A 13,950-nucleotide genomic window follows, 5' to 3' on the forward strand; every position below is an offset into this window, starting at 1 on the left:
TGGACGGACTTGAATGTTCAAGTGGAAAAAGTGGCAGGGCAAAAGTCTAAGAGGGCAGTCAGACTTTGTGAGTTTAAGTCCAAAAGTCCAAGTTCCCAGTGAGTGTTGTTATCCTTTGCCTGAGTTGATGTGTTGAATAAAAAAAGATTGTGAAACCTGCGTCTTCCTTTTTTCCTGCTCGTGTGGCCAAAACACTTAGGGGGGAATGGAGAAGAAGTCCTCTCCTGCTGGACACCCCCCCCCCCCCCCCTATATATATATATAAAGTGTTTTGGGCCTCCTACAGCAAAACATTCACATTAATTATGGAGAAAACTAGGCATCTGTTCCACTGCACTAATTTGGATTTGCATACCACTCACGTCACCTTTGGAAAGAGATGTCACTACAGACTTTAGATATGCATCTGTTGTCATCTCTACAGAATCTAGTGGTTTTTTTTTTTACTGGGATTGTGAACACGCATCCGATGTTCCACCTCACACCAGAAAGGCTGGACACACTTCTCCATCATTCACAAACAACAGCCCAGTTGAACAAACATTCTTTATTGGCCACACTTCCATCACAAATCCTTGCTCTTCTCCACTTCAGCTTCGGGGGGGGGGGGGGGGGGGGGGGGGGGTTATTTGCATGCTAAATGTACACAATAACACTTCCCACCTGTTCCATCCTGCCCAGTTCCCATCACCAACGAGCTGCTACAACTTCCTTCCTCTTCGCCCAGGCCTCTTCTGTGGGGGAGTGAGAGAGAGAGAGAGTTAGTTACAGTTAGAGAGACAAATTACAGTCTTTTTCTCTGAGTACACAATGAAACTAAACTTACCAGCTACTCCAACCACACCAGTTGCTAACACCGCCAGGTAGCTCCGGCCTGGTCCGGCGCAGCAGCAGCCCTGAACGCACAACGACGCTGGGACTAAACTCGCCTCCGAGCTGTGGGACACACGTGTCAAACTCGCCACATCCCTTTGGATGGATCTCATCCGCCTGAAACCCCTGCACTCACTCCGAGATGCCCTGGTCACGGACGGCGGGACAGACGCCTCCAGTGCCACGAGCCAGGCGGCCTCCACCTCCGCTCTCTACAAACAAAACATCGTCACAAAAACATCAGCTCACAGTTCTGGGACATGCTCATCGTCGCTCTCACCTCAGAGGTGATGGCGTCCGCCAAGTCCTCCTGCAACATAAAAAGACAACTTGCTGATTTTGCTTGACACATCCACAACATTCAAACAACAGCGAACCACCAACGTGGCGCTCAAACTTACACACTCACCGATGGAAGAACTCTCCACACAAGTGCGTCAGCGTACGGAGGAGCCCACCGCCGTGTGGCCGCTGAGGAAATCTTGCCTCTCCGGAAAACCTGCCTGAATCACACACACCCAACTGAAACGATTACACGACTTTAGCCTCCAAACTGTGATGTTGTCGTGGCTGAGTCGAGGCCCTATCAGGAGAGCTCAACAGTTACCCCAAATTACATTTACGCATCACAACAGCTACACTTTTGCCCCTACTACTTTTCATGTTCCAAACAACAACAACTTTGCCCCACACTAAACACTGGACACAAACACCTTTCAACTTCGCCACATCTTACCACCACAACACGAAAAGTGCAAGGAGCGATCCGCAGCATTACTCCAAACTTCACCAACAGCAGCAGCCGCCTCTGAAATGACAGACTTCAGTTGAGGATGCCACATTTTACAAAAAGCCACATTTATTTACTTTGCCCGTTCACTCAAAATGCAGCCCTTCTTTTACCGGGACAACTAACGTGACATTAATATCCTCCCGCTTCTCTTTCCAGAACTTGACTGCATGCAGACAATTACCACAAAATACAGTTTGACATCCTGACACGAGCTCGCCATTCTTCTGTTCCCGCCCTTTCCTTGACCACATTTTCGCAGACTCGCCCCGTTTCCATTCCCCTTTAAACCCTTGGACTAAATTAGTGCATTTCACAAACACACCAACCTGAAAAAACCACCTTCCTCGTTTCTTCCACTCATTTCAGACGGCCTTTGCGACCAAGGGACACTTTGGCAGGTTCAGAGGACTCCAGACGTGGAACACCAGATGGCTTTGCAGTCCTGGAACCAACACAAACACTTTACGAGTTTACCTTTGCCACTACATCTCCGTTTCACATTGCAATACACATTTCCCTCAATCTTTCCAGCCTGTTCCCAATTAGAGGCCACAGTTCATCTGCTACATTCCATGTGGAATAATGGGCCCGACGACAATTGCATTCACGGTCCATTCGCCATCCAATCCGCTACTTCTCCACTAGGGCCCGACCGATTCATCCTAGCCTTACTAACTAGCAACTTTAGCCAGAGTAAAAAAGAGGAGATTGAATTTTACCGTACAACATGAAAGCACGCTCGCTCAGGCAGCTGCGCGCTCACCTCACAAGACGCGTTGTTTGAGCATGTTGTGCCTGTTTTTCTTTCGGTCCGAGGCCATGTTAATTTGTTAGTCTACAGTATAACGGTGAGACCATACTGCTCAGTGCTATTTATTAGTCACTGCTCACGAGCGCAGCACATTTGGGAGTTATTTATTTATTTTACATTTGATTGCGGTAGCTTATTATAAATGCATAATTTGTAAATAAGGTATATTTATGTATAAGCCTTGCAGATGGAAAATGCTTGATATCCCAGTTTCAAAATGCCCCAACTTTTTATTTTATTGACAATAAGATAAGGCTGGATTTGCACTCATTTTTGACTGTAAATGTATTCTAAAACACTCAAAGGTTCTGCATTCAATTCACATATTCATCAAAAGTGTTTAAAGTATATTTAAGGGATCAAAAAATACGTTTTATATGCTTTTTTTTAATTTAGTTTTTTCATAATCGGCCAATTAAATCGTTATCGTCATTTTTCTCGTCATTTTTCGCGGTAAATAATCGGCATCGGCACTCAAAAATCTATATCGGTCGGGCCCTATTCTCCACCTCCAAACACCAATACATTCTTTTGAGCCGTTCCCATCACGTTACACAAACATCTGGATTGTTAGCCTGCATCTGGACTTCCTTGCCACCTGTCAGTCCTGTTGACCTCTGGGACATGGAGCCAACAACAAACAGCTAAACCCATCTCCAATATTATCGCCATCTAATCCATCTCAGGTGCGCCCCCTCAAGCTCTATCCTGGTCACAACTCCGAGGATGACAACCAGCTAGAGGTGCTACCGCAGGAAGGGGACAAGCGGGGGCCCGGCTCCATCCCTCCACATGGCTCTCATCAGATCCCTCTGGGACCCCGAGGCCCTACAGCACATCAGCCACACGATGCTAATGTTTGGAGGCTCCGCAAATGCTTCACGCGGCTTCAAACGCATATTTCAACAACAAGTCCCTTATGAGAAAATAGAGCGCACCATAAACAGGATCTTCATATACTCATTTAGAGAAAACCCAATTGCTGCTCCAGGCCTATTGTTTGGTGTTGCTATCACAAATACAACAGGTGACATTATCTCCGTTAAAAACCCTCAGGGGTTCAGAATATACATCTCAAACCGACTATTTCTGTTCCTGCCAACAGTCAACACGACTTCAACCTGCGACTGGCCTTTAAATGTTACATTTCCCTTCCAGCCTCCTGTGTCTCTCAGGCCTCCCTCGCCCACTTCAACATCTACTCCACAGGGCCCCAACTTCCATCTGGAAGACCAGCAGCCATTGCAACACATGGCACTTTGTGATGCAACAGCACAAACTGAACTCGTTCAAAACCAAGTCGGACAATTGGACATTTCTAACTACTTATTTTCACTGTCCCCCATTACATATGTGGGAACGCTAACGGCAACAGTTCACTGCTCATTTGCACAGAAAAGTGCACCACGATACCACACAGACCACATGCTCAGCTTGTTTTAAACCCTTTTATTGCAACGCTTATCGTCAATTACACATTCAATTGCAACACAAACATTGAGGCTGGGGGGGGGGGGGGGGGGGGGTTGTCCTGGATCCAGCCGGTTGAGCTTTCTGATCACTGAAACAGACGAGTTCCACGTTAAATCGCAATCCAATTAACAACCCCCCCCACCTCCAACACCAGTCTACCACAATGACTACAACACTGATTATTCTATCAATATGAATTCCAACTACCACGCTAACCTGTTGAAGTCCCCCGGTGGAACTGGTGGGTACCGACCCTCGGTGCCTCTCCGGGTTTTCTGCCAACAAAGTACAAACGACTCAATTGCAGCCGCTTCAAATTCCAAAATACTTCCATTACATTCAAAAACAAGGTCAGAACATCCACTCGCTACAAATACTCCAACACCAGTCAATGCTTTCCCTGCAAACAAACAAAGCAACCTTTCATTTAGCATTAGCACGGTTCCTCCCATTCACCAATTACGCACATCAGCATTTAAACATAGCACAACACCAAACACTACTATGTATATCAAACTGCTCTAACAAACAAAAAGGTTCAGTTACCATTCAAACATTTCCGCCACGTAGAGCTGCAGTGACGCCAGAGGCCTCACCTGCTGCCAATCAGCCAATTGAACGCCTTCTCTGCCGATTGGCCAGGAGCTTCCGCGTGGTCCTAGTGCCATATGGACCTTTCACGTGAAGCCTGAAACAATTTCAACATTTGGGTCAAAATCACCTCTGATTAGCAACGCAAGAAACAGACACAAAACACACGTTTCTGTCAAACTGGCCCACCTTTGGATTCATTGCATCTCGTAGGATTTGAGATTCAACAAACGGGAAAACTCCTTGGAAAAGTCCTGCTCCTGAAACAACACAAACACAGCAAATAACAATGTGGACGTGGATTCCATCTCATAAACGTGCATTTCCAAACCCCTACCACACAGGACAACCAGGAAGCCTCCCGACAAACGGCGACGTGAAGCGGCCGCTGCTCACAAGCAGAGTGCGACGTCTCCGCGCGCCGCGGCCTGATGCCTCTATTATATGCCAGCCGCGCACCTACGTCGTACGTAACCCCACCCCCCCGCTGCGGAAGAAAAAACGCGTCATTTCCTCGTCGAGCCGCTCACTATGGTCACTCAATCACTTCAATTTAGATCATATTCTGCTTTTTACTTGTTCATGAGGAATGACCCGCCTTTAGTCACCAAAGTAGGTGACTGCCACCCAGCGTCCAAATTAAAGAATTACATCCTAATCTACACACTGATAAATGGCTCATGAGGATGGGACGACTTTAAACAATATGTCGCTATTTTGATGTTTCTTCCTTTTGGTTCTTATCACAATATTAATATATTGGAGCACGAGTTGGTTTACATGCTCTTTTTTTTTATTTCTAGATTTGTTGTTAGAGGTTACATTACATTTAGGCTACTCTTCACCTATCATGGAGGTTTTACATGTCACCCATAGCATCTGTGAAAAAGCCAACAGGAAAAAGTGCTCGACACTTTTCATCTGCCTCCGAATGTTAAAACATTAGCTCACTCCTTTAAACATGACTCAGTCGTTTAACTTGACCAGCAAACAGTGGTGAACAACTTGGCAGACACTAAATCTACAAGTTTTTCGCCTCCTTTATTTGGATGTTAAACATTACACGTTACAACAAACAATTCAACAAAGCTTTATGTCTCGAAATCAAAGTAAAGTACACACCTCTTCAATTTAGAAATGCTTTTGCAGTTTGGATTTCTAAATCTTTAGTTCGAATCAAAAGGCGGCCAGCAACACCTTCCACCGCCTGAACGCATCACCTGGATATGCAGTCTGAGTATTTGGTCAATGGGAGCGGGGTAGTGATGTTTCAGGATGTGTTGAAGCCTTGAAACGAATATGTCCTAGTGCCGCCCTCTACAACAATAACAACATTTGGGGCAAAATCAACTCATATTACCAACGCTAGAAAAGCACACTGACATGAACAATGTCACATCAAATTGAGCTGACTTGTATTAAATCACACAAACGTGCATTTCCGAAGGAACAACAACCTCACAGGTGACGCCAGGAAGCCTCCGAACAAAGGAAGACGTTAGAACCACAACCGACACTGCGTCCCAACGCGCGCGCGGCCTGATGACTTGGGCTTAATTGGCTGCCAGGTGCGCACAGCATTCATCAAACATAACCCCGCCCCCTTTTCTTCAACCTGAACAAGCCGTGGGGAAACGACACATCCTCAACTTCTCGAGCCAATCAATATGGAGTCAACCTTACGTGATGACGTAAATATAGACGTCAAGATATATCGTTAAGGGCATTTATGTGTGTTGAAATTGCCACTGATATTTACTCCGTTTAGTTAATAATAAACCACACATACAGTCACTGCATTCATCGATATGCCTCTACACTGCCCTCCTGTGGACACGGTGCGTACTTACACCTCGTTGACGTTGCCTTGCAATAAATCACTCGGAAATACTGCTTGTATGTGTATATACATACAGCTATAAATAGATAGATGTAGCTTAGCCCTCCCAAAGATGGCCTGACACTTGACTGATGATTTACTATATATTTGACATTCCATAACCAACGTAACAGCAGTGTACAAACACACAAAACAACAACATATAGTATCTTCCATTACAATACTACCACAGCCTTCACAAATACTTCTTGCAGTTCATTTTGCATTTTGCTGGTCGGTCTCGCCTCGTCAGCCATTCCGTTCATTTTCAATATGAGGTGACACATATTATTGTACTTTCAAGGATGGAACTGACTACCACAAAACAGATCTAGCCTTCCACTCAAATTTAGATGAGAAAAGAAATTAGTCGTTGTTTGTTCTTATGGAGAAGGCGTAACATCTATTTCACTCCTTTTTGGACATTTCATATTTGTTCATTATGAATGTTATGTTATGACACTTCAAAGGGAACTGCTGGAATGCCAATTCCTTGGGGGCGTTTTGTCCTCACCGGTCTGACTGTTATTAGATTTATTATTCACTTATTGTGGGAGATGAGGTCAAACTTCCCTCACAGCCTTGCCCAAATTATTCTACACATTTAAATATGTCCATACTGAGGACTAAGAGCTTAGAGAAACTATCCAGAGATGAGATGACAACGTGCCATGCTGATTCCAAACATCTCAAATTAGGCCTCTGACACTGAACAGAGGGGCTCCCCCCCCACTTATGAACCTCTGAAGCTGCATTGTGTGCTGGTTGTTAAAGGTCACAAACAACAAGATTACAGTAGCAAAACACAGATCATTGCCATTTCGGGCGCAATGAGGCAAGCGCCTCTGAATCAAGCCCCGCTCCTGCCTATTAGCCCACATTAAGCATGTCCCGAGGTCACAACGAGCCAGCACACAAGGTCTCAGTGAGACTGGGCCTGTCGTACAGGCCTGTCGTACAATACTCTGTTGGGTCACACAATGCATGTAAATACAAATCCATTCGCTATGAGATGCCTCTTACTATTCTTTACTATGAATAATCTTTCATCGTACAAACGCACTACAACGCCGACTTTATGACACGCTCGCTCGTTAACAGAAGGTCGGAGCCCAGTCACAAAGGGACGTGAATAAGCAATACTGTGATGCTTTATTCATCAGGTGATTAGAATATAACCAATGGAGTAAAAATAAACAAAGTTATGTTAAACATCCAGCAACAGTCACAAAAACACTGGATTATTCCACTTGAAATAAAGCAAATAGCAATGTACTTTTAAGCATGAGGTACTTTATTAAAATATGCATGTATCTGTAATTTCAGCAAATACTTAATTTATTTGCTACTCCTTAAATTTTTCAAACAGCCATGCTACCTTAGTTTTAATCATGTAATTCTATACGGAACTTAAAAACAGCCAGTACAGTTAGATACTTTTTAAATTGTACTTCAAAAAGAGGAATCAATACTTCTACTCTTTTGACACTTTTCATACCAGTAAGTAAATGTTTTAGTTGCAGCTGCATTTACCTCTTGTGCTTTTATTGTGAAAATATTGACCGGATGCTTCTTATTTGTTTATTTGTGTACTACAAGTGGAGTCTATAAAATCAATGACAGTCACCTAAACCAGCTCACAATCAGTCGGGTTGGTTTGGAGGCGCGTCATGTCGTGCTGTAAACACGGTGATGACGCGTCCCGGGGGAGCATCCTCTACAGCATCCTCAACAGAGGCGCCGCGTGCCCGCGGGGACACCCGGAGACGCGCGCTACGTGCCCGCGGGGACACCCGGAGACGCGCGCTACGTGCCCGCGGGGACACCCGGAGACGCGCGCTACGTGCCCGCGGGGACACCCGGAGACGCGCGCCGCGCACCGCCGCTGCTCCTGCGCGTCCAAGCGGCGCCCGGTCGCGCTTCTGGCTCCGCACTCGCTTTTCGCGGCGGCCTCGGGGGTTCTCGTCAAAACTTTCAACTTCGTGAAGAACGTGCCGTGTTTCCGCGGTTTGCCCGCGGGTGACCAGCTGCTGCTCGTGCGCCACGGCTGGGCGCCGCTGCTGCTTCTGGGCTTGGCGCAGGACGGCGTGGACTTGGACGCGGTGGAGACGCGGCGGCCGAGTCTGTTGCGCGGGATTTTGACGCGCGGCGAGGACTTTCGACACCCAGGGGTGCCCGTCAGCGACGCAGAGGGGATCCAGATGTTCCTGCTCAAGTGTAGAGGACTGGGGATCTGCGTCAAAGAGTACGCCTTCCTGAAAGGAGCGCTCCTCTTCACCCCGGGTAACAAACACTTATATGTTGTTGTTATCAGTGTGTGATTTTAATCCGTTTATTAATCATATCTCTCCCTGCCCCCCTTGTCTCGCGCAAGTGACGGACTTGGAGTGTCGGGAGTACGTGGAGGCGCTCCGGACCGAGGCTGAGCGCGCGCTTTACGAGCACGTGAGGACGGCGCACCGGGGGAACGCGGGCCGGTTCGGCAGACTGCGCGCGGTCCTGAACGCGCTGCTCTCCGTGGACCCGGACTCGGTGGCGGGACTCTTCTTCAGACCCGTGAGGAGCAGCGTGGATCAACACGTTCTCGCGATGTTTTACGACCAGAGTAAACAATAAAGACAGGATGTTTGGGAATGTTTGATTTTTATGTCTTCATATATATTATTATATAATTGGTAATATCATAATTTGCGACTTGAAACAAGCTGTCTAGTTCACTATTGTGGTAAATAAGTTAAAAATGGAGCCCGATAAATAAAAAAGACTCACAATGTTGCTGCTTTTTAACATGTATTTATCATTTATTTATGTAGGATAACCTCCAGGTCGGGGGGGAGTTCCTGCCTCAAGTGGAGGAGTTTAAGTATCTTGGGGTCTTGTTCACGAGTGAGGGAAGGATGGAACGCGAGATTGACAGGCGGATCGGTGCAGCGGCTGCAGTAATGCGGTCGCTGTATCGGTCCGTCGTGGTAAAGACGAAGCTCTCGGTTTACCGGTCAATCTACGTTCCTACCCTCACCTATGGTCATGAACTTTGGGTCATGACCGAAAGAATAAGATCCCGGATACAAGCGGCCGAAATGAGCTTCCTCCGCAGGGTGGCGGGGCGCTCCCTTAGAGATAGGGTGAGGAGCTCCGTCACACGGGGGGAGCTCGGAGTAGAGCCGCTGCTCCTCCACATCGAGAGGAGCCAGTTGAGGTGGCTCAGGCATCTGCATCGGATGCCCCCTGGACGCCTCCCTCGGGAGGTGTTCCAGGCATGCCCCACCGGGAGGAGACCCCGAGGAAGACCCAGGACACGCTGGAGTGACTATGTCACCCGGCTGGCCTGGGAACGCCTTGGGGTCCTCCCGGAGGAGCTAGGGGAAGTGTCCGGGGAGAGGGAAGTCTGGGCGTCCCTGCTCAGGCAGCTGCCCCCGCGACCCGGTACTGGATAAGCGGAAGAAAATGGATGGATGGATGGATGGATGGAACCTCATTTTACACTGTTTGCTTTTCCTTTACTGCTGAGCAAAAACAATACATTTGTTTCTTACTGTGAAGTGATAACAGTGGATTAAAGTGCTGTTTTAAGAAGATGTGGATGATTATTGACATAATATTGTCATCACTGTTTAGCCTGGGATAATCTAATGTTGAATATTAGATATGACTTGTTTCATTAGCTGATCATTTCATCCAAAACAGCGTTTAAACAGATGTTTTGACAGAAAAGACACGTGTGAAACAGTTCCTACCGTCGGTGATGAGTTTGACTGGGAAACGAGCAACCGGCACTTTCTGAAAAAGAGAAGCATATAAAGTATTAAAACCTCATCAAGACATATTTTTCTCAGCTACAAGTCTCCATCCTTGGACCAGTAATGGCCTGAACAGATGCTGTTTGTTGCTCAACAGTTCTGTGAATTAGTGCAATGAACGAGAGGAATGAATAATTAAGCTCCTGCAGATGTATTGTGGTTCCTTCGGGCCTGTAAAAATCAAACTTATTGCCCTTTAAACACTTTCAACGCCCAGAATCTTCGGCGTGACGCCACAATTATGGCGGCTCCCAAATGACTCCATATTATTTCTCCATAATAATTATGGAGCACAACTCAAGCGTGCTTCTTCACCAGTCCAACCACTAAAGCAGCTGCCTCGTCGACGTCACCGGGAGGCGCCACTGAGCCGCTTTCCTTCTTCCTCCTGGGTGTCAGGTGCCACCGTTACCTGAGAAACACAAGACAGGATTAAACCATGTGACGTGATAAGGCAGGTGACCCTTCACATACACTTATTTCCCCATCTTTGTCTCTGCTTGAAGACATCCACTGGGTCATTTAAAGTTCTAATACTGGACAGCTGCCTCGGTTTCTACAGTGATTCTATTGGCTGTCCACATTTTAAAGCTGCTTCTGATATGTGACACCATAAGTTGTTATATATAGAGGATCAATTCAAGAGGTTTTTTTCCCCAGTGACATGGCGCCCTCTTGTGGCAAAACCTGAATAGTGTCATATGCCAGCAACATTTCTATCATGTCAAGGGGTTTTCTCCTAAGCTGGAGATGCAGTAAATAAGAGGGACAGACAAAATAACCAAAGATTAAGAAAAATAATCCATAATAATATTTTTACAAAATAAGCCCCCAAATCTCCTTCCCAACTTCACTAGAATTTTGGACAACAAACAGCATTTCCCATACACAATCACATTATAACACACGTATATGATTAATGTCTTTCAAGGATAATATAGTCAAAACTGTCAGGGTGTACGTAGACTCTTTACAGTTAATCATACACAACAGTGCCTTACTGTTTGATGACACCTTGATTGAGCCCTGTAATGTCGAAGATTGGCCAGCAGATGTCGCCATGTTTATTGTATCAAATGCTTCCAAACACTGCACCGTTTCAACACAATACTTCATATTATCATATACATCACTATTTTTTAAACTTGTTTTTTAAATTAACAATCGTTAAAATGAGTGTGTGACAAGTTAATGGAAAACAGCCTACAAGGAAGTACAACGTTGTGTTTACCTGCCGCTGCTTCCGGTCCGTGTGTTAGCGTCCAAGGCCAAGTCTGAGCGTCCTCTCCTCGGCCTCACAGGAATACGTGCGGCCACCGGAACCAAACGCCATGTTGTCTTCGAAATGTTCAGTCATAAACGTTGGAAAACACTTCGCTACACTTCTAGACAACAAACTACGGCCGGCGTTGGCGTTTGGGCCGCGCTCCCACCCAGTTCCGCATAGTCGCTTCCTGCTGTGCTGTGATTGGCTAGCGTGGCGCGTTACTTCTGTGCTGTGATTGGCTAGTGCGGCTCATAAGATTATTGGGGTTTTATTAAAGGAAAAGTTCGGAATTTTGGACATAGGTCCTCATTTCCAACTTACCCGAGATGATAGAGGTCGGTGGAGACCGTTTTCAGCACAATTGGTCCAGTCCTTATATTTGCACAAGTCACCGTTGCTAACTGGTGTTGAGCTAGCGCACGTCAACGGTAACATCCAGCCTGTCTCTAAAAACAGCTTTAACTGCTCCGCAGAACACCCGAGACAAATGTATTATAACGTCGGACTATCGATGTACATGTCAGTGTTGGTAGAATAATTAAAAAAATGTTTTAACGCTGCTACGAGTACTAGCTGTCACGACTGTAGGGTGCTTAGGTTTCGTTTTTACGCACTACTACTAACACGCAAAGTAACATTCCGCTGCTGCTGAGAAACTAGTCCCTCAAAATGTTTTATCATTGAAAATGCAAGGTTGGTTTAATTTCTAAAATGATTCTACCAACACTGACATGTACATCGATAGTCCGACGTTATAATACATTTGTCTCAGGTGTTCTGCGGAGCAGTTAAAGCTGTTTTGAGTGACAGGCTGGATGTTACCGTTGACGTGCGCTAGCTCAACACCAGTTAGCAACGGTGACTTGTGCAAATATAAGGACTGGACCAATTGTGCTGAAAACGGTCTCCACCAACCTATATCACCTCGGGTAAGTTGGAAATGAGGACCTATGTCCAAAATTCCGAACTTTTCCTTTAAGTTAGTTTCTGGTGCTGTTAAGATGGCTGTTCATACAGGTATGTATTTTTTGGGTTGCCATGGTGATCGACCCCAGGTTAGAAGTCAACAGGCCTCTGGTCTGTGTTCAAATCCCAGGTCTGGACACTTCCAGGAACTAACTGAAATAACATCCCAGATTTACGTCTCACATCATCACAGTTCTTTTAAAAGTTTGTCCTGCGTTAATAATTGGATATACGACCACATCCCTCATCATATAGTGGCTCTGTGGGTCTGTTGTTAGGAGAATACAAATGATTACAGAAATCATTGCTCGTTTGGGAGCTCCAGGAAGTGCTTTGGAAGTAACGGCAGCAGTTTATCTAATGCCGGTGTTGCTGCCTTAAAGGAAAACGCACAGAGCGCCATTCATCACAATTATAGGTTTCAGATGGCAAAAATATTTCAACTGGGCCAATTTAGAGAAGATATGTGTGATTTCTATCGCTACTCAATGATCGACCCGTCGCTACACTTTCAGCATAATGGCTCAAATTGGGGCCTCCCCTCCCAGCATGCCTTGGATTGGAGAAACCAGGGTGCAGGGCCAAGTATGTCCAGCAGATGACAGCATTTCCCTTTGAATTTGCCTCAGCGTCTTCTAATTGGAGGACATAAACGAGCTCCAATGTGGCAACGTTTTGGATCTGCTTTATAATCAGGTAATATGATCTTCCTTTGATTCGTCCAATTAGGACATTAAAGAGCGATGAAACATCCTTTGATAAGCCAGCCGCATGCACAGTCAGATCAATACCCGAGCTCGTCACACACGCATCGATACCATTGCCAAATTGAAGATTGGGGGGGGGGGGGGGAGCACACAGTCGATTGAAGGGCTCGGTAAGTGATCGGCGATCCATGACTTCTTCCAGCTTCCGCGCGCAACGCACGCACAGGCAATTATGCCGTGCTGAACCGCGGAGAGCTCTGCAAAAACTGGGTTAACAGCTGCCTGCATCAGCTCTCCAAACACACACACACACACACACACACAGCCTCCACCGCCACCTATCCATGCACAGACAATTGGCCTGGTTCTTCAAGTGGAAGACATGTCACACAGGGCACAGAGCACACAGCTCCAAGTAACAAGGCCCTGTGGGACATGGAAGGGCATGGTATACCTGCCAGAGTGAGTAATACTCTTCACCACAAAGTGTGTGTGTGTGGAGAAAGAAACAAAACATCTGTGCATAAGCTCACCATCTCCACTTTCTCCCCTCTTCCACACGTCACATGCTTTTGTTCAGGGAGCTTATTATGCTGTGACACTGTAATGAAGTGAACATGATCGTGTGTGTGTGTGTGTGAGGGGCAAGCTGAGGAACTCCCCCCTCCTTCCACAGACCATATGGCAGTGCGTCGTCTCAGCTGGAAACATCTGGCGACCTTCTATGTTCACGCCAGCACAGATGATGAGTACGCAGCTTCATGTTATAGCCATGGTGGGGGGGGAAAAA

The 13,950-nt window shown here is 46.3% G+C and overlaps 1 protein-coding gene and 1 long non-coding RNA gene across 2 annotated transcripts; one reads left to right on the forward strand and one right to left on the reverse strand.

Annotated features, from left to right (window-relative positions):
* Positions 1–832: 832 nt before the first annotated feature.
* LOC311009951 lies at positions 833–1,375 on the reverse strand. Its single transcript, XR_014596717.1, has 3 exons — positions 1,283–1,375; positions 1,154–1,183; positions 833–1,085 (listed from the first exon to the last, which is right to left on the reverse strand). It is a non-coding gene; the product is annotated as an uncharacterized lncRNA (long non-coding RNA).
* A 6,715-nt stretch (positions 1,376–8,090) lies between these two features.
* On the forward strand, positions 8,091–9,235 carry LOC311010046 (nuclear receptor subfamily 0 group B member 1-like; the record flags this gene model as incomplete). The annotated part of the gene is made up of 2 exons (XM_084004525.1): positions 8,091–8,703; positions 8,795–9,235. 2 exons carry the CDS (start codon positions 8,091–8,093, stop codon positions 9,034–9,036), a joined length of 855 nt encoding a protein of 284 aa, XP_083860651.1. The 3' UTR covers positions 9,037–9,235.
* Between the last annotated feature and the right edge of the window lie 4,715 nt (positions 9,236–13,950).

The sequence above is a fragment of the Eutrigla gurnardus genome (genome assembly GCF_963514095.1).
Source record: "Eutrigla gurnardus genome assembly, chromosome: 24".
NCBI classification, from domain to species: domain Eukaryota; kingdom Metazoa; phylum Chordata; class Actinopteri; order Perciformes; family Triglidae; genus Eutrigla; species Eutrigla gurnardus.